The 21,218-nt window shown below is 40.6% G+C and overlaps 1 protein-coding gene across 1 annotated transcript; it reads left to right on the top strand.

The window, feature by feature from the left end:
* Positions 1 to 8,180, top strand: LOC135476588 (armadillo repeat-containing protein 5-like). The gene is made up of 4 exons (XM_064756662.1): positions 1 to 309; positions 1,052 to 1,189; positions 4,530 to 6,587; positions 7,290 to 8,180. Exons 1-4 carry the CDS (start codon positions 221 to 223, stop codon positions 8,122 to 8,124), a joined length of 3,120 nt encoding a protein of 1,039 aa, XP_064612732.1. The 5' UTR covers positions 1 to 220; the 3' UTR covers positions 8,125 to 8,180.
* Positions 8,181 to 21,218: the final 13,038 nt, after the last annotated feature.

Below are 21,218 nucleotides of genomic sequence, written 5' to 3'. Positions count from 1 at the left end.
TTCTTTTCCATCTTCACCTTTACTTCATACTTTGTTTTCAAGGTCACTCGTTGGAATATGCTAATCAGTCATTGAACAACGGTATACATATTAATGGCAGCAAACTGCTTTTGTTCATGCAGTGGAAATCTTTGAGGAGACAGGGGCTGGATCAGTCAAAAACAGGATCTGTAGAAGTCTGGCCAATCTGGCCCTGGACTCGGCGACCTCTGACCTCATCATGGCTACCCAAGCCACTCAGCTGGTTGTAAGCTTCATGAAGACTACTGAGGACAAAGAATACAAGAAGACATGCTGTAGAGCATTGAGGTGAGAGAAAGTCCAACTAGGGCTCTATAAGCTGGGCCTGTATGTCTAGTAAGTTTATCAATGATGATATTTCTGACCACTGACAGAAAATATTCAGGAAATAGGCGAGCTATTAATAGATACATGTGTAAATTGTTACTCAGAAATAAAATCTTTTGTTTCCTTTTTTGACCTAAATTTCTTTATAATTCGTAAAACTGTAATCTCCATATTGGAGTTCCTTTTCAAGCATCCTTTAAGTTCATCTTTGTCACACTTTCAACTGTATTAGCCCTCAGACATGTAGTTTCAAGACAAAACCTTCTTCAAAATTCTGGGTTATTGCTGAAGTGTTCAATGCTTTAATCACCAAGGACTTCTCCTAAAGAAAGTAAAATGTGCCTCATGATATACGAGAATAGAAGTCTTTACTTTGGCGAAAATGTCAAATCACAATTTATGTATACCCTGCTGCTTCCTGGGTCTTGATAATAAGTAGCGGCCGATGATGATGTGTGGCTGATTACCCAGTCTAGTATTTATTGAATACCATTCATCTTGCACAACTTTGGGTTGCATATCTGTAACTGAAGTGGACAAGTAACTCGCCAAAAGACGGTGGTTTAATCCAGGCATTCTCATGTCCTTCATCTATAAAATGAAAAACCATTGTCGAATAAGTGAAAATTGTGTGAATGGGGCTTTAAACAACAATCAAATGAAATAAGAAAATAAATACAATTTTTGAAAATCTTGTTTTCAGACTGTTAGGTCATTCCGAGAAGCACCGTAAGAAGTTAGTGGAGGAGGGAGGACTGTTCCCTGTGGCCTGCCTGGTGAAGGAGGAAGATGAGGCTCTGATGGACTGTGGCCTGAGGGCTCTCTCAGAACTCTCCAACAAGTGAGTTAAAGGACGCATGAAATGTTTGGTTTGTATTTCTCAGTATGCAGTTTATGATAATAAAGTCTTGCCCCACTGGTTTATCCAGAAATTAATGTACCTCGGTGTTTTGACGTCAGTGGGGATACATGTACAATGTAGCTGTCAAAACAACTATGTTGGGAAGAAGTGAGCTGGTTTTGCTATACTGGTAAGTTCACTGTTGATATAATTTCCAATAATTTCTGACCATTGAAAGAAAATACATGTATGTATGAAGTAATCAAGAAATAAAAAATACACATTGAAAACGAAAATTTGTGAAAAAAGTTTATTGGCATACGTTTTTTCATTTCCGTTGAAACTAGAATCTTTGTGTTAAAGTTCCTTTTCAGATATCCTTTAACATCTGTCTTAGTTCCTACATACTGCTGAAGAAATGGATCTACTACCTTAAACCTTATTTGTCCTGCTCACTAAAATGTGCTGTCCAGCAAGTTAGTTGACCAGGCTAGTGCTATAAATAAATAAGTCAGCAGAACTAAATTTGCCTCTATCCTTGTCACGGAGACGAGGCTCAACTTGTTTACTCGCTGTCCTTAAATTTAATTTCCCCCAAAAATGAATTACATAAACAAGTTTACACCTCATTCTTGTCACTAAATATACTGTTCAAGAAGTGAAACTGCCTTACCATTTAGCCTTGTCACTAAAATGTACTGTTCAAGAAGTGAAACTGCCTTACCATTTAGCCTTGTCACTAAAATGTACTGTTCAAGAAGTGAAACTGCCTTACCATTTAGCCTTGTCACTAAAGTGTACTGTTCAAGAAGTGAAACTACTTTACCATTTACCCTTGTCACTAAAGTGTACTGTTCAAGATGTGAAACTACCTTACCATTTAGCCTTGTAATTAAAATGTACTGTGCAAGAAGTGACACTACTTTACCATTTAGCCTTGTCACTAAAGTGTACTGTTCAAGAAGTGAAACTACCTTACCATTTAGCCTTGTCACTAAAGTGTACTGTTCAAGGTGTGAAACTACCTTACCATTTAGCCTTGTCACTAAAGTGTACTGTTCAAGAAGTGAAACTGCCTTACCATTTAGCCTTGTCACTAAAGTGTACTGTTCAAGATGTGAAACTACCTTACCATTTAGCCTTGTCACTAAAGTGTACTGTTCAAGAAGTGAAACTACCTTACCATTTAGCCTTGTCACTAAAGTGTACTGTTCAAGAAGTGAAACTGCCATACCATTTAGCCTTGTAATTAAAATGTACTGTGCAAGAAGTGAAACTACCTTACCATTTAGCCTTGCCACTAAAGTGTACTGTTCAAGAAGTGAAACTGTTTTACCATTTAGCCTTGTCACTAAAATGTACTGTTCAAGAAGTGAAACTGCCTTACCATTTAGCCTTGTCACTAAAGTGTACTGTTCAAGAAGTGAAACTGCCTTACCATTTAGCCTTGTCACTAAAGTGTACTGTTCAAGATGTGAAACTACCTTACCATTTAGCCTTGTCACTAAAGTGTACTGTTCAAGAAGTGAAACTACCTTACCATTTAGCCTTGTCACTAAAGTGTACTGTTCAAGAAGTGAAACTGCCATACCATTTAGCCTTGTAATTAAAATGTACTGTGCAAGAAGTGAAACTACCTTACCATTTAGCCTTGCCACTAAAGTGTACTGTTCAAGAAGTGAAACTGTTTTACCATTTAGCCTTGTCACTAAAATGTACTGTTCAAGAAGTGAAACTGCCTTACCATTTAGCCTTGTCACTAAAGTGTACTGTTCAAGAAGTGAAACTACTTTACCATTTACCCTTGTCACTAAAGTGTACTGTTCAAGATGTGAAACTACCTTACCATTTAGCCTTGTAATTAAAATGTACTGTGCAAGAAGTGAAACTGCTTTACCATTTAGCCTTGTCACTAAAGTGTACTGTTCAAGAAGTGAAACTACCTTACCATTTAGCCTTGTCACTAAAGTGTACTGTTCAAGATGTGAAACTACCTTACCATTTAGCCTTGTCACTAAAGTGTACTGTTCAAGAAGTGAAACTGCCATACCATTTAGCCTTGTAATTAAAATGTACTGTGCAAGAAGTGAAACTACCTTACCATTTAGCCTTGCCACTAAAGTGTACTGTTCAAGATGTGAAACTACCTTACCATTTAGCCTTGTAATTAAAATGTACTGTGCAAGAAGTGAAACTACTTTACCATTTAGCCTTGCCACTAAAGTGTACTGTTCAAGATGTGAAACTACCTTACCATTTAGCCTTGTCACTAAAGTGTACTGTTCAAGGTGTGAAACTACCTTACCATTTAGCCTTGCCACTAAAGTGTACTGTTCAAGAAGTGAAACTGTTTTACCATTTAGCCTTGTCACTAAAATGTACTGTTCAAGAAGTGAAACTGCCTTACCATTTAGCCTTGTCACTAAAGTGTACTGTTCAAGAAGTGAAACTACTTTACCATTTACCCTTGTCACTAAAGTGTACTGTTCAAGATGTGAAACTACCTTACCATTTAGCCTTGTAATTAAAATGTACTGTGCAAGAAGTGAAACTACTTTACCATTTAGCCTTGTCACTAAAGTGTACTGTTCAAGAAGTGAAACTACCTTACCATTTAGCCTTGTCACTAAAGTGTACTGTTCAAGATGTGAAACTACCTTACCATTTAGCCTTGTCACTAAAGTGTACTGTTCAAGAAGTGAAACTGCCATACCATTTAGCCTTGTAATTAAAATGTACTGTGCAAGAAGTGAAACTACCTTACCATTTAGCCTTGCCACTAAAGTGTACTGTTCAAGATGTGAAACTACCTTACCATTTAGCCTTGTAATTAAAATGTACTGTGCAAGAAGTGAAACTACTTTACCATTTAGCCTTGTCACTAAAGTGTACTGTTCAAGAAGTGAATTATCTGGAATAACTTCAGTCCCATCTACACTTCTGCTAGGCTGAATTGTACAATACATTGAGGCTGTCAGCTTGACTAGTGTATCATATGTCAGTGAAATGTGACTAAAAAGTTAGTCAACCGAACAAGTTCACAATCTTGTCCCTGTGACAGGAATGAGCATGTAGTATTCAACGCACGAGTCATCTAAGCAGAGCTTACATTTTATCCTTGTGGCTTAACGGTCGTGTTTAAACTTTGAAATATATCTGCACTAATTTATACATTATAGGGTGACCGGACTATTTTGCTTGTTAACTAAAGAGTGCCAAAAACGTGGAATTAAACTTTCAGATTTAGTATGTTAAAGTCACAGATTAGGACTTAGGTTTTGATGAATTTGAGGAAGCAAATTCAGCCTAAAATTGTTGTCCCTTTTTGTTTGTTTGTTAGGTGCTCAATAGAATGTGCCAAACAAGTCCAAAATGCTGGAGCCATGAGCAGGTTGGTCGAGCTTGTGCAAGAAAAGGACCCCACTTCAAAACAATACAGTTTTTCGTTGAAAATCTTGATGAACCTGACTGAGCAGGCAAATGCCCGTCCATCTGTAGGGAATGCTGGAGGGATCACATTGTTTTTGTCACTATTCAAAGACGATACCAAAGGCAACAATAAAGTTCCACTGTTGAATGCACTCTGTTTGTTCTGCAGGGAAGCAGTGAACAGAGTACGCATCCGGGAGCTAGGAATCTTGGATGTTCTGCTCAAGGCTTTGCGGGATGATAGCTTAGCGGTATTACATGGTCGAATTGTCAGCGCTTTTGTTTGCTTCATCTATGATGACCCCAGTTTAATTCATCTACTCTCGCTAGGCCTCATAGGAACTCTTTTGGAACACTTTCAGTCAAGTGCAGCCTTTTCTTCTACCCAAAATGTGGCATTGAGGGACAGCATAGAAGCCAGAGCTCAGGACAGCGTTGTAATGAAGAGAGGCGTGCAGTCACCAGACAGTATTAAAGCTCCTGGAAAGAGGAGGAAAGTTGAAACAGAGGACAGTGGCACCATCTTTGATTTTTCTGATAAGGAGACCAGAAAGTGGGTGTTTACAGAGAAGATGAATGAGAATCAGGACAAACTCTTTGTAGGATCTGGAAATGATGAAGTATTCAAGCCGGCGGAGGAAAAGGCAGCAGATGATTCTGCGTCAAGAACACCAGTAAAAACTCCAGGAGCGGAAGGCAGCACACAGAAAAGCCCATCTAGACATCAGCACGTGTACAGCATAGATAGCCCTACATACGAAGCTCAGTACAGCAAATGGAGTCTGGACAATTTCAAATCCAGTGTAAAATGCAAGCAGAGTTTTACTCCAGAAAGCCTCCATTCAAGATCATCCTCTCCAGATAGGCTGGGCCTGGCCCCGTCTCCGTCTTCGTCTTATCCAGACACCTACAGTCCCCTCAGCGTAACATCATGCTACTCCCCTGACTACTCCCCTCAATACAGCCCTTTATACCAGGCTTACCTGACCCCAGTGTCCTCACCCCTGGGGACATCTGTCAGCAGTCCCCTTGGCTCTCCTCAGCGGTGCTCAAGTCCTTCGCTTTTGTCGGACACAAAAGAACAAATCGCTGCTGCTGGGGATGATGGTGGAAAGGCCTGGGAGTATTCTTCAGAAGAGGGAAGCTCTGAGGAGATACAGTCAACAAGTTCGGCAGCCGCAATCAATCTCACAGAACATTCCAAAGATACTCCAGCATGCAGGGACCAACCTTCATTCTCAGGAGTGACCCGGAATAGACTGGAAACGGGCAACTGTAATACCAAAAGAAACTTGAACAGAAGTTTAGAGGAGTTCAAAAGCGGGCTTTCGAAAAATGCTGAAATATTTTCATCTTCAAATCTCAAGGAGGGAACGTGCAATTCTAACAGGAAAGAAGTAAAAAGTTCGTCCGGGAAAAGCGTGCGAAAACAGAAGTCATCGATCTGTAAGGTCACCGAAGAAAATATTCTGATATTTTTATCAAGGGTGTCACAAATGCCTGACCCAAGCAAATTTCTGGTGTCAGAGGAATGTTTGTGTGGATTGCTGGATTATATCTCTTTGTCAGAAAAGCCTTGTTCTAGAGCGGGTCGAATACTGAGGCGACTGTTCAATAATCCACACTGTCTGGAACCCTTGTTAGATGTGCTGGCGCCAGTGTATGTTCGCGATAAGCTGTGTGGAGGTGACATTGATGACTCTGGGCAGATGAACGAGACTGTCACTGCTAAGTCTGCAAGGAATTCTCAGGATGGAAGACAAGGGCGCAGAAAAAGCAGTGTTTCCGAGCCAGAAGACACACCCGATCCGGTATGTTTAAGCGCATCTGCCCTTGGTGCAACCTTGATGCAGGACCTAAGTTTTGTCGTGGAGTCACAGTATGGAAGAGGGACAGTGGCTCATGTGCTGAAAAGAAAACCAGAAGCTCAGAAGACAAGATGTGTGATTTGTTTACCATTTCTCTGCAGGTAAGTCTGAGGCTGTATCTTTGTGCAAAAATTACAGAAGCTGTTAAATTACATGTATGTAGTTCTTTCTATAGTGTGGTAATACACGTACCAAATACTTGAAATGCTCAGTGCCTTATTAATTTTTCTTCGATTTGTTTACTTATAACTGTTTCCTTTGTTGTCGGACAACAACAACAACAACATGATATCTGCATTTTTTTAAAGTTTCTCAGCTATCCAAGAACAGGATTTTTGCAGACATTGGTGATATTCTCAAATTTGTTTGATCACCCTCCAAATTTTAACCTGCCCTGCCTTGCGCTACTTGTAAGACAGGATGCCCGGCCTGAAACATGATTCCTCTCGCGCTTCCTGATTAGCTGGACATGATTTGTCCCCCTGTACATTCACCTCTCTCACTGCTTGTGGGGATATTTGCACAGTACAATGCTCGTTAAAGACCACTTGTTTCCAGTCAAGATGGTGTGGACATTTACATCACTTTTGTGAAAGTTCGCCTCTTGCTTCCCAAAGGTCGGTGGTTTACAACGGGTACTCTGGTTTCCTGCACCCATAAGACTGACAGCCAGTATGGCGTCAAACAACAATTGAATATTGTGCCAGTAAAGCAAATGCATGGATTTGAATATAAGCATATACATCGAAACAGTCATCAAGTCAACCTGCTAATTTAACAAATCGTGTTAATTGTGTTTACAGAAGCAAGCCGTCACAGCAGAAGACTCTCTTTGATGATGGGGCATTGCGTCAACTTCTGGATTTGTTCAAGACCGATTCTTACTCTGAAATGCAGCATGTTGCAGTACAAGGATTACATTTCTTGTGTCACAACTCGGATGTCAAGCTAAAGCTACCAGAACGCAAATTTCCATTTCCTACGGACGAAACTGCTAAAGCCCTGTCCCTGTCGTTCGCCACGGATGCTGGGCTCTCTGTGAAGCCTCCCAGTTGTCCGGACTGTGTCTACGCAGCTGTGTCTGCCTTTCACGACTTGACATTCGTGTTGGAAGGAGACACGAAATGCTCTGGAAGCCGAGCAGTGCTAGTGGGCGTATGTCCCGTGTTTCAAGCCATGCTCAAGGGAGACTACTCCGAGTCCAGACAGTCCGAAATAACCATACATGAAGTGTCCGCGGACGCTTTCCAGTTCTTGATGCATTTTTTTCATGGCTGTGGCCCGGACTGTGGCTTAGTTAAACGTGTCATTGAGGCTGAGTTCCCCTTGTATAGTTTCCTAGACGTCATGTCTCTGGCGGATAGATATCTTCTACTTACTCTGGAGAGATACTTGGCCACAAAAGCGAAGCAAGAATACTTGAACATGTCTACTCTGAGCGACCTTTACCATTTTGCGGTAATTCACAATTACTCCACACTGGCAGATGATTGCCTAAGGTTTCTTCTGACTCACGAAGTGCCGAGCCTGGAAAGACTGCATTATTTGGAAGATCTGCTGTCTCAAGGGGATTCTCGTGCAGCTTGTGAACATATATACTACATTCTTAGATCTAATGCTTTTGGGACCAGACCATGAATAAGTTATTTATCATTATTCGCTGTTTAAATTATTCTAATAACAATTAAAATCTATTTATAAATGTGCTACAGCGTGGAGCTCTGAACTATCTAGATGTAATGAGTTAAACGTTTAAGTTCAATCATTTCTGTTTTTTCTAAAAAGAAGAAATTGAAGAATCAGCCCATTTAGTTGTGTTCTATGTAGTTCGTCTGTCTGACTAGTGGCCCAGTGGGCGAGTCTTCACTGGTCATATAAATGCCCATGTTTTGAACCACATCCTGCGGGTGCATGGAAATGCTCTTGCATTTGCTGCCGTAATATCATGTCTTTCAAACCAGTTGTTGCTGTGGGCAAATTGCCTCATCACTGGGCTATCTTTTAAGGCATATGTTTAGAGCCTAGTGGTTAGCGTGCTAGCGCATCACAGTGACTGAGCAACCTCTCACTAGTGCGGTCGCTGTGAGTCCAGCTCGTTCTAGTTTCCTCTCCAGTAGTACGGGTGAAAGTCTCCCAGCAACATGCAGAAGTTTGTGGGTTTCCTCTCCCAGTTTCTTCCCACCATATTGCTGGACTCGTGAATGCCGTCGTGTAAATGAAATATTTAAAAAGGCCTGAAACACCAATCGAGTAAATAAACCAGGTGTTTAAGTTACACCTGGTATGATAATCCCATTATCTGGATCTCCAGTTGCCACAGAGCGAATATCCATAGACCTGAGTAACTGTAGATACGCGTGTTCTGGTCTTACTTCGTCATACACTGTCAGATGAGCAGGATCATAATTATATTCTACGCCCTTGAGTGGTGAAGTGTGTGACTCCAACCAGGGTTGACATGGGGAACAGGTTCAATCCGAGCCTTAGGCAGGGAATTTATGTATTCACTCGCTTTTGTGGTTGTCGTCGGCGTCTGTTGATTATAAACGATTAAAAAGTGCTTTTTCGACGTTGATGATCAACTGTTTTCAGTCAGTCAGGTGACACAAATGAGTGAGATACCTCAAGCACTCTTCCTCCACTGAACAGTATCAGTTTTTATTCAGCTTTCCTGTATTCATTTTTTAAAAAAATTATTTAGTTGTTTTTCACCGTAGTTTTTATTCATACGATGACAGTCAGTTTAACGGGTTGAACCAGAGTGCCCAGGGTAAACCACGGAGATTTAGCATGTCATTGACGAACTTTTGCCACATGTGACAGATATGCGCACTATATCAGTGGAATATAGAAGAAGTAAAACCACAGCACTGTGATGGCAAGAGGTCACACGTAACCGTTAAAATCCCTCCTCGTGTCAAGTTACTGAACTGTGTTCTGTGTCTAGATACATCCCATATAAGCTTTTTAAAATTGGGACTCTGGATTAAAGCTGGGTCAGATCATACCAAAGACTTTAAAAATGGTACTTGTCGTTGCTTTGCTTGGCGTTCAACACTGAGCGGCTAGAGCAAAGAAAGAGGATTGGTTGGCCCGGTGTCAGTATAAGGCTAGAGCAAAGAAAGAGGACTGGTTGGCCCGGTGTCAGTATAATGAGACTAGTTGGGGTGTCATGTCTGGTGTCTTCGGCATGATACTTCAGTGGCGACAGCAGGGTGAGGCGGAATGGCCTCACCCTGCCACAAGAAGACAGTATATGAATATACACATAACTCCTTGTCGTCATATGACTGAAAAATGGTGAAGGACGACGTTAAAGCCCAAGCATTCATTCCTTTTGTTTAATCCTTTAAGCTTACCTCCTTTCTGTAGTTCACTCACCAGCCAGGTGATATATTAATTTATTTATAACCCATCCGACGGATTTAAGCTTGATTTCGTTGCACATACCACTTACAGCCCTTTGCCGCTTTCAATGTACGCTCAATTTACATCACCGTCATCACTAAAGAAATTCTTGACCTATGAAGCGAAGGTTTGTTTAGGCTTAGCCTCAGCACTGGTGTTCTGGCGCAGATCAGACTTCATCAATAAAATTCTTACAGGTGTCCGTTGTAATTATTTTGTGCATACTTCATACAAAGGGAGGGAAAGATTGAGACAGATTTGTATTTTCTGACGTCACTTCTCGTCTCATTATGAACCTAGTGTCCTAAGATTTGTGTACAAAATTTGCTAGTGCTGACAGTGATGTAAAGCGAGCACCAGAGGGGCGCGCGCTGAAAGATGTAACATGAAAGATGAAATATTAAGCAGATCAAAGTGTACACTGTACAAGATGTGTATTACAAATGTGATAAGACGCAGCCAGTGACCTCATTGGTTTAGACCTGGCCTCCTTAATTCCCCCACAGCTAGCCAGTTGATGGGGTATGCTATTGACCGATTGAAACGAAACATAATGGTCCCCGATTCATCCTTGATGTGATCATGACCTGCAAGCAGCCATCCTGGCGTTTCTGGGAGTACGCATTCAAGTCCAGCACGCCCAGACAATTCATCGCGCTCGGCAAAACACTGCATGTCGCCGGTGTGAAAATCACGCCTGTCCTAAGTTATAGATGGATAATGATCACGTCACTGAATCTACATATAATCGTGTCTTTTCTGCCAATGTTTTTGTTTTTTTCGATCGAGCGTTATAAATTCACAGGCTGACGAGCTTTCGATTGACGCCTTACTCGCGAGCTCGCCGCCATTACGAACTGGTTGACTGGATACGGGTGGTAACTCGCGCAACGACACAAGTCTCATCAATCAGATAGCGGTTGGAGCAGAGATTTATCAGTGCTATTGTTACAACTTTGGTGATCCGACATGTTGACATCCTCTTTTATGTTTAATCCAGTCTACTGAAACGAAATCCGTTAGATTAAAGAACGCCAAAACTAAAAAGCAAACATATCCACACTCGTCGCTGATTCGTCATACAGTAATGTATGCCCACTTTTTTCCTTTACCATTCCTTTTTTTAGGAAAAATGATTAGTTTTAACATGATTTTTTCTTGGTGTCAGTCCGCAAATGCCCTCACAGAAGCAACTATGAGCAGCGATACCGCGCATTCTTGCCTCCCGCCCAGTAAACTCAACCAGAGGGTAAAACAATGTTAGGGTGACGAGATTCACCTTGTCGGAGCTGGTGGAAGGGGTGGGGCTTGCTCTGTGTTATTTTGTCTCCCTGTCTCTAAAACTTTGGTGCAAACTTTGGCCTTCAGCGAAACATTCTACTTTTATGGTGGTCCGGATAAAAAATTTGTAAACTTTTAACGGGAAAAGTTTTAGACAGGATTCTGATGAAAATTGATTTTGTGGCACAAGAACCAATCCGTTACATTTTTTGCTGGCGATCCAGTTCCAAGAAATTTTATGCGATATTTAAATCGTCGACAGATAGCGCTGAAATGCAGAGTATTCTTCCTTTGTATGTAATGTGAGATTTTAAACAGTTCATTAGTTCGGAAGTTTGCACTCTCAGAGTGCCTTCTAGTTTGTAGCATTATACCAGTATTATATACACACTAAATGTACATGTATTAATAACTTGTTTGATGTTTGATGTTTAACTAGTTGTTGATAGGGAATTGGTCTTATTAAGGTTATTGGCATGGGAAGGTGAATTTTGGTCAACGGCAGGTATACCAATGTTTGACCGCCTACATCCAGCCTTCTCTAGCCACAATTTTGTACAAAACTGTAAATAATATCGGCAAAAATGAAATTGTAAGATATTTTGCGGACAACGGAAAAGGTTATAGAGGCATCCCTTTAATTCTCCAATATGACCAGCAGAAAATACCTCATGTATGTATATATATATATATCTATACATATATCTCTAACGTCGAAGGCATTTCCCGTATAATAGTCTAAGCAGCAGCCTATGGCAGATTGAAGTTGTGGACTTCGTCCATGAAGAACAAAGTGATAAATAGCTTTCTCGGAAATTGGACATAATGGAAAGATATTTTTTCCACTCCTTGAGCTGTTCAGAAAGTAGGTCTACTACATCATTTATACAGTTTACAGTCTGGTTCAGGTCGTAGCCTCCGGAGGGGTTGTGCTGGTACCGGTAATTCTGACCCGTATTAAATGTTTATAAAATTACAATAGGATTGTTGTACAATTAGATTCATGCTCAATTCTGACACAAATGGAATAAATCTAAGCACTACTGAGGCTGATCTTGGCATACGACAGGAGCTGGATTTTATGATTCCGTTATGTAGTGGTGGCTTCTAAGATGAGAGCGGTACTGACCTACTTTTCGCGGACGTCAGAGAAAGCATCCCGGCTTGAACACGGCGTTTCAATAATTTTACTATATTTTATAAAAGAAAACAGAAAAAGATATCCCTTGTATGCAAGAAAAACTAAGGGCAAAATTTAAATTTTTCAGTTGTAATAAATTCAGATAAAAAATATAAGATTTCATTAATTTTAACCACTGTCCGATGAGATGCCGTCTTCTGAATTTCATAAGACTAAACGCTGACATGAACGACAAATAATGTATTTGTATAATTTGAGCAACGTGTCCAAGTAGAACTACGGTCTGTTGGGGAGATGTATGCGGCTTGGGCCGAAACGGTATGCTGCTGTCTGACATAATTGGTGCGTGAGTGAGTGAGTGAGTGCTTGGGGTTTAACGTCGTTCTCAACAATTTTTCAGATCGTCATATGACGACGAAGGAATCCTTATGGTGTATGTAATGTGCCTCCTTGTCGCAGGACGGATTTCCACCGCTCTTTTATCTAGTGCTGCTTCACTCAGACGACTTACCGAAGGCATGTAAGCTGCCCCGCCCGAGCCATTATACTGATACGGGTCAATCAGTCGTTGCGCTATCCCCTTCATGCTGAACGCCAAGCGAGGAAGTTACAACTTCCTCTTTTAAAGCCTTAGGTGTGACTCGAACCAGGATTGATCCTGCATAATTTGTGATACCGTCGCTGAATATTATACTGACGGCTCGTAAATCAACTGATTTTACGTTGTGGTATGTGAATGATATAGACCCGCCCCAAAACACTGTGAAATATGACTCTTCGGCTGTACAGGTAAATAAATCGTTGTAAACGACATCCAAAAGATGTCTTATGTAGTAGTCCTGTGCTATGATATGTCACGTCATCGAGTGAATGGGTAAAGGCTACGTCACAGCTTAGGCCGCACAATCTGATAGCTTCATGTTTGATTGGATAAAATTCTTAAGATGGCTGTCTCGATTCACACCGGCCATTTGTGCAGCGCTACATGTTGTTCGGTGAAATATCACTAAAATAATAAAGTATGATACTTTTTAGAAAGATTTACTATCTTGCTTTCCACTGAAATGTTTTAGTCAGGTGCTGTCTTGTCGTTTAGGCCTAATAAACAGCCTATATAGACATAGAATAACGTGGAGATCAGATATTTGGTCAGGTTACCTCCAGCTGCCTGCTTTGGTTCGTTCAAAAAATCGTACCGACTGTAAAGTTGACGTATGCGTACACTGTATAAAAGCCATCGTTGATATCGAGCAAGATGTGGTGAAAAATCGGAGAGGAATGTAAATGTCATACCAAAGATTCCATGTATCTGTTCATGGCGTGTAGTGATCGGTTTTCCAGCATGATGCATGGAAGTCTCGGTGGTGATGACAATAGCGTTTCACACGATCTTCCATCTTAACTTATGGTACGTGACATTTCTAATCCCTTCACGAGTTTTCCATCGAGGATGAATGTTTCACTCCAGTTCTCTGCATTCATTCCTTCAAGGTGTGCAATCTCAATGTTTTATCGTTATCAGAGAAGTCTCCCTCGTCAACCTTGTCGTGTGATAGACACATTTCTTTTCGGCTTTGTTCGTGAGTGAGTCCCATTTAATCTTCCATCACACTTTAGCCAGGCAGAGCCGTGAACGGTTGAAGGAAATCCTAACCCGTGTGGTGTTTCCCCTCTACTGTCAAGGCGTTCCGGCCCGGAACGGTCATTAATGGAGGAAAGACACTCTTGTATTGCTTAGATCACCACAGAATCGATTCCATGCGTGCGATAAAATTTTTAGCGAGACACTGGCTGCTGTTCTCTTCGTCTTTTGTTTTTCTGAATTCCTTGACAATAAGAATTCGTTCTTTTTGTGAACACGTCACCACATAAAGTAGCCATATCCTCTGTAAATCCATGATGTTTTCTTCCTTGATCAGTGTTCAACACCTAACCCTAAACTGTGCCACGTATTGTTTCCATATATTATGCGAGGTTAACCCTCGTAACCCACCAAGTTCCTGAAAAATGGAGCCAACTCGATTTGTGTGCTTGTCCCAGAGCATATCCTGAGCCTTTATTTCCCCTTCCAGAACCTCATCCAAACCATCTGAACCCATTAAATATTTCGCGTAAGATATTGTTCACCTATCCGAAATAAACCCTCCAAATTGTAAATGTGATGTTATATGTAATTTATTTTATTTATGAAACTGGCCTTTGGGAATTTGACTGTGGATATTGTGTTACCGGTTTTACGGTCTAAGCTATGATTTGAACACTTCGCTTACTTTCTAATAAATTGCAAAGCCGAACCACCTGCACCATCATTTAACTCTGTGATCTCATAATCCAGAGTCATGACCTGTTTGACATGTTGTTGGAACAGGGGAGGTAACAAGGTTTCAGATACCGGACTACCGATATAAAAATATATACGTCAGTTAGAAGGAGGGGATAGTTACCTCGCAGTAGAAGGGAATATATGTACAGAAGCCTACCACAATTTGTTATATGATTTAGTGTTCTGTATATAACCACTGGAAATCTTGCCAAAAGTCACAATTCTTCGCAGTGTATTACATAAAAGCTTTCTGTAACTGGAGATCACGTTTTGTCACCATAACCCATGAGGAAGATCTGAAGGAAGTCATGATCTAAAAAAGACAAAACGCGGAAGCTTCCCGTGTTACCTCACGTTGACATGGTTGGTTTTTATTGAAACGAGACTGACTGGAATCTTTTTATCACCAAAGTCAATGGTGATAATACTTGCATGCCGATGATGTGGCCGTTGTCATTCCGTCGACAAGTTAGCTTTTGTTTGAGAGCGAACAGCATCGAGTATATTACGTGGTAAGTCTGATCGTGTTTGACCTCCTCGTCGCGGCTAAAATATTACTTGACCCTTAGGATACTTCAACAGAGGTGAAGGATAGGACAGTCTATAAACCGTCACTTGGGAAGAGTGGACCGAAAATTATGCGTGGATTTCGTGGACATCTTTATAACCAATGTGGTAAATATCACGGAGGTTTTCAAGGCTGTATCAAAGTTATCGCCACTTTCGTTCAGTTTGCCCTGGTTGTAGGAGTGGTCTTGGATCTAATAAGTCTCTGGAGGGTAGAGTTGGTTGGACTGTCTTCCGGTCTGACCTCCAGTGTTCAGACAGACAGTCGCTTAATGTGGTGACGGATGGACAACACGACTCCTAAAGTCTCACACTGTAATGACGAGTGCGTACAGTTGGTCATGTTTCATCGTCTCCTAGAATGGTTCAGAAGAACCCAGACCGTTATTCACCGGTGAAATGATTTGGGGCTATCCCCAAGGGTCTGTGAAAATCAACCAGTTCGTGATTAGACCCTGAATATAAAAATTGGTTCGTCAGGAAATCTTTGATCAGTCATTAACTCTTGTAATTAATCGAGCAAGTCAACCTGCAATCAGCCATCGATTTAACTCCTTTTCAAAGTATAATGTTTATAGTAGTCATTTCGGTTCCGTATCTATACTCAGTTTATCTGTTTTGGTTTAACTGGATTCTATTTCCTTTACATGTGGTATATATGTACGACCTTAAATGATTTAAAGGAGGATGCGCCCAAGTAATCTAATAGGCTCTGGCGTAAATCCACATCCCAGGGGCTAATCTGCGGCTTGATATGTCAGGAGGTTTGTCAGGGGTTTGTCAGGAGGTTTGTCAGGTCGTTTGTCAGGCCGTTTGTCAGGAAGTTTGTCAGGACGTTTGTCACAAAGATTCTCAGCAAGTTTGGAAGGAACTCTTCCAGTAAGTTTGTCAGAAGATTTCTCCAGAAGTTTGCCAGGTTTATCTAAAGGTTTGTCATTAATTCTGTCGGTAGGTTTGCCAGGAAGTTTGTCGGGGGTGGTTTCCGAAGGTTTCTCAGGAGGTTTGCCAGGAAGGTTTTCTGGCGGCTTCGGCGTGGCGTTGCAGTGAGGCAGCACTACATGAACACATCGTCGTGATATGACGAGACAATGTTGGAGGCTAGATTAGACCCAAATCAAACAACCAAAGGTGTAAATTACCCCAGAAGTTTTGGAAAAGTACACTTGTGTTTCATGAATAGTCCATTTGATAATCATGGATCAGTGTTTCTTTAAACCAGGCTTCAGTTGCTTTGTCGAGTTTAAGTTTGGAAGCTCTACTCAATATTGCTCACAAAACACAACATGCCGTCTCTCGTCATCGAAGTTAATGATTCTCATAAGAGAGACTAACCTTATAATCATCTTTGCTCCTTTTATTGAAATTAACAAATTCCACCGCCGTAACGTGCAAATCTCTTCACCAGGCGAGGGGAAATCAGTTGTGAGGAACAGATTCATTTCCTTGTATTGTCCACAAGTTAATGCACTTGCTTTTACAAGCATGAGGCTGATAGACTACATGTTTTTGCCACACTGTGTTTCTGGTATTTAGCGTAGTTTCGTGATCATTTGTACAGAAACTTGGTCCACCTATGCACCTAATGGTTTTTATGTTATTTTGTGCGGCTCTGGGTTGTTCGTCATATAGTTCAATCCCTGTTTAATGACAGGTTTAGAGAAATGTATGGCATCTCCCACCTGAAATCGTTGATGAGTTTGTGAGGTGTACCCTGTTATTTTTATGTCAACGCACACAAATATTACGTAATCGGGTTATGAGAAATGGATTATTTTGCATTGTAACTAACACTTAAATAAGTCTGCTGGAAGACTAAATATTCCCGAGAAGACTAAGTATCCCCGAGAAGACTAAGTATCCCGAGAAGACTAAGTATCCCCGAGAAGCATAAGTATCCCGAGAAGACTAAGTATCCCGAGGCTTGGTTTTCGTGGATTGTTTACAGCTAACTGTGTATAAAATGTGATGACAACACAGCATTTTGAGTAATTCTTGACCAGTGACGTCTGATACATTGCAATTAACGTCGGTGTATATTTTTGCATAATTTTAGTTCAGCCATGATTCTAGGAGGCGTGTAACCTGCTAGTATATTGAAGCAAGTACATGAACAGTTGTAAAAAAAACTTATCTGGAGGAAATTGACAAGCGGCCGGGTATCATTTGACAAGCATCATATTGTCATCGTTGCTCTGTATTTACTCTTTAAGCTGTAGTTTTTATGCTGCTTATTTAAATATAGCTCAGACGTTGATCATAACACTGTTTTATTGGCAAATGTATGTGCTGCTGAAAGACATAATGTCCTAGTGATAGGCAAACTGTACTAGCGACCCCAATGGTCCCATCGATCCATCATTGCATGGGGTGCCCCTTTCCGGTCACCGTCACACCGAATCGCTTGAGGTAGAAATGCTGGTCGGTTTTCCCAGTCAAGCGAAATCAGCGGAGATACATGGATCCATTTACAATCGTTGCAGACAGGAATTGCTTTGAATGTTGTGTATTCCATAGAAGACGCCGTGGAATCTTCCGCGACTACAGTTACGATTACAATCAAGAAACATTGCTCTTTATCCTAAACCAAAAAGCCGGACTGGTTTTCATGAATAATAATCTGCCTGTCTTTCAAAACATTTGATTGATTTCATTTCATTTGTTATGGTAATGATTAGAAAAGTCCGCAAGGAATGGCAGATATATATTATAGGACATTCAATCTAGCTTTCGTTCTCTGTAGGGGTTGCGTCTTGCCTTGTTCCTTTTCTCCTTGCCATAAAGCACTCCACTTTATGTCAAACATCAGAGAATACGGAAAATAAACGTAACCATCGACTCATTTCATCGACCGGTAAACATTTGGCACAATAATCCAATAAATTTATCCAGTGTTTCTTTTTTTTTTGAGTGGATTAAGTTGTACTAAGAAAACTTATAAATGTAAATACGACATCACCGCACTTGGATCGACAGATGCCTGACAACTTCTGACTTCAAGCCACAGCCGAATCAGCGCGGCACATGGACTCCTAGCAGGAGCTATTTGACCACTTGGCCAGAGAGAGGTTACAAAATTAGAGTATAAAGGAATACCGAGAAACCATAAGTTGTCAACTGAAAACATGTCGACCCAGTTTGTGATCGAAAAATGAAGCTGTTTGCAACCATAATAAATCGTTGGTGGGTTGGTTGAAATCATTGGAGGCTCGAGTGCCAGATGAAAAGATGGCATAGAGGCAATATGATTACTCTACTCTAAGAATATTTGACGGACCGTTCCTCTGTAGGATTATTTCTGGACCGAACTATATTTATACTTCTCAGGGTCTTATTACGGAGCCAATTATTTTTCTGAAATGTCGAATTGGGACGAACCTTGAAGCGTATAACCAGTATCAGACTGTCTGGATTGCCCATCAGACCGATTAGGAAGATACGTGACAATCTGTACCAGGTAGATACTTGTCATTAAACTACGAGACTGACCGGAACGTTCGGAGCCGTGCTCTGCTTCCGTCAGCTGAACATTTCGTAATGAAGGTTAACAGCCGACAAAAGACGCACTCCAGATGTCTGTCTGAAGACTTGCTGTCAGACCGGAAGACAGGCAGCAAAGTCCATTCCCTAAGCGACACATGTCACTGGAGTCTTTCTGGCAGTCAGAGAACAAACAGCATACAAATGGCCATAGAAATGAAGAGCCTCGCTGTATTTAGCATCCAAGTTTTAAAGATGCCTAAGAAATCCATGCATAATTCCGGGTCCACCCTACTGAATTATTGGAGGCCTATGGCTGGTCGTATTTTACAATAGATCCATTAAAGGACTAGTATTCTAAATGTCACGTGGCAGGTCATCGTGGAGTAAAGAGGATAAACGCGATCAAATTTAACCACGTAATCGATAATGTTCACTCCTACACAAAAGCCGATGTGCAGATGAAGTGCCATTACCTTTGACGATACGAAGGAAATAAAACGATTCCCAGTCTCGTTTAAATAAAACCGATTTTGCCAGCACGAGGTAACGGAAATAGCAGAAGCGAAAATTGTTCGGTAATTCATCTCTTTTTGTGATCCCGAACTTTTTCAGACTTACTCACAAGGTTATAGTGATCCAGACCAAATCCCAAGTCAACACAAAGCCTTTCGAAATTTATAAATACTATTCGCGGAATGGTCACTTACGGCAAGATTTCAAGTAGCTCTGTACAGAAAAGGAAGTCGCGTAAACATACAGTGGGGGTTGGGCCGCGCTGTCAAGTGTCGAGTTTTGACGATTTTTGATGATAAATTCCTATGACCAAGAGATTGAGGCATCGGTCTCAAGAAAGAAAGATTGCCGAATTAGGTCAATGAAACAACACCATTTATTTGATATCATAAAACATCATGAACAAAGTCCCTTGTCATTGCTGCAACTATATATTTTACTTTAAATACCTTTTTTGTGTTACTGTCGTTCGGATTGATGCACTCTTGTGTCTGTTGTCCTGATTTAAATGTAGTGTTTAAATATTTTATTTAACTGGTGAAAAGAATTATAAAGAATTATTCAGCTGCATTTACATATATGAGGGCGGCCATGTTATTGTTAGAGAAAACAGTAGAGCTCGGAGTAAATTGCTGATCTTTGAAATATTGTTGAAAACAACGATAGAACACTATCACAAGAATCAAATAATCCAACACATTAAGAATCATAGAGTGGGGTTGAGGTTCCTAATACAAAACCTTACACACAGATTTTCCTCCGTACAAGATACAACATAGTGTATTGTTAAGGGGAATAATAGCTTTCCCAAATATCCACGTTTCACTCATGCGATTTCAAATGTCATTCCAAATTAGGTTTTATTGGGAGAATCTTTGCAAGATTTCCCAGTGGAAATTCAAATCACTAAAGGAGATATTTCTGATTACAGTTTTTAAAGATATCGATTGTGTTATAGAAATTTATGACGCAGTTATCTATGACATAGTTTTTAGGTTTAATGGCAATATCTTTTCAAATGCTTTTTAAATGTGCCACGGTACATATATTCCAGATTTGCATAAGATCACTTTGGATATGGGTATATTAGTATTGCCTTGTATATTATTTAAACAACTGTGTGTGCGGATAAATTTACATCAGTGTTGTATTGTTGCCGACATAATGGAAATACCAGTATGCAATTTATCATTCTAAATGTGTTCGTGACTAAACACGACAAGGCCCAAATTGGAAAAAAAAAGTCATTGAGTAGACGGGTGTTGTCAGTAGCCTAGTTATAGAATTTAAAGCATGGACATATTTTTTTTGTGTACAGGCAGGATTACCTGGGATTATCCAAAGACCCTGATTTAACCATGTCGTATACATGCGGGCGAGGTGATCAGTTTTATTGTAAATCTGGTCTGTTTCGATTAAGCACCTTTAACAGGAGTATATCGTTCCGTTTTAGGCTCAAAAGATTCAACAGTTTAACATTAAAAGCGGCGTGGGGAATGTGGGCATGCTGGATACACAAGCGATCGATGTGTGTTAACATGTAATAGGAAAATCGGAGAACGTTGCAAGAATTTCTTCATTTTTTTTTTATTTCGGCTGTTCGGTTGAGTGAAACGAAAAGGCTGTTACGATGGTATTACTAAGAAAAGACGTCATTCGTCAGTGGAGGCTTTCTAAAAACAAAGCAGTAAATGTTAAACTGTTCAAAGGAGCTTGTATCTGTCAGGGTTTTGGCGAATTATTCGTCATTCAGCAATCTGTATAAGACTGGCAGGGTCCAGCTGTAATACAATCACAAAACGTTAGTCTTTATTCGATTTCACCTCTATCAATTCACAAGTATATTGAAGGTTTATATTTCACTGGTGCGCCTAATCAGGCATGTGTCGGAATGGTAGCCTGGGATTTATTTCATTTTATCTTTTTGATATAATTTATCTCAGTATTCAAACACTTACTCTTACACAGAGCCTTTAGTTTTTGACTTGTGTGGCAATCCGTGGCTGCATGCTTTACTGA

Source organism: Liolophura sinensis, chromosome 10 (genome assembly GCF_032854445.1).
Source record: "Liolophura sinensis isolate JHLJ2023 chromosome 10, CUHK_Ljap_v2, whole genome shotgun sequence".
Classification (NCBI taxonomy): Eukaryota; Metazoa; Mollusca; class Polyplacophora; order Chitonida; family Chitonidae; genus Liolophura; species Liolophura sinensis.
Note: the sequence above shows the minus strand (reverse complement) of the source record. Positions and strands in the feature narration are given on the sequence as shown.

Coding starts and splice junctions, on each gene's coding strand:
- LOC135476588 (XM_064756662.1), top strand. CDS start 221: ATGGCTACCCAAGCCACTCAGCTGGTTGTAAGCTTCATGAAGACTACT. Junction 310..1,051: donor ACATGCTGTAGAGCATTGAG/GTGAGAGAAAGT, acceptor TCTTGTTTTCAG/ACTGTTAGGTCATTCCGAGA. Junction 1,190..4,529: donor CTCTCAGAACTCTCCAACAA/GTGAGTTAAAGG, acceptor TTTGTTTGTTAG/GTGCTCAATAGAATGTGCCA.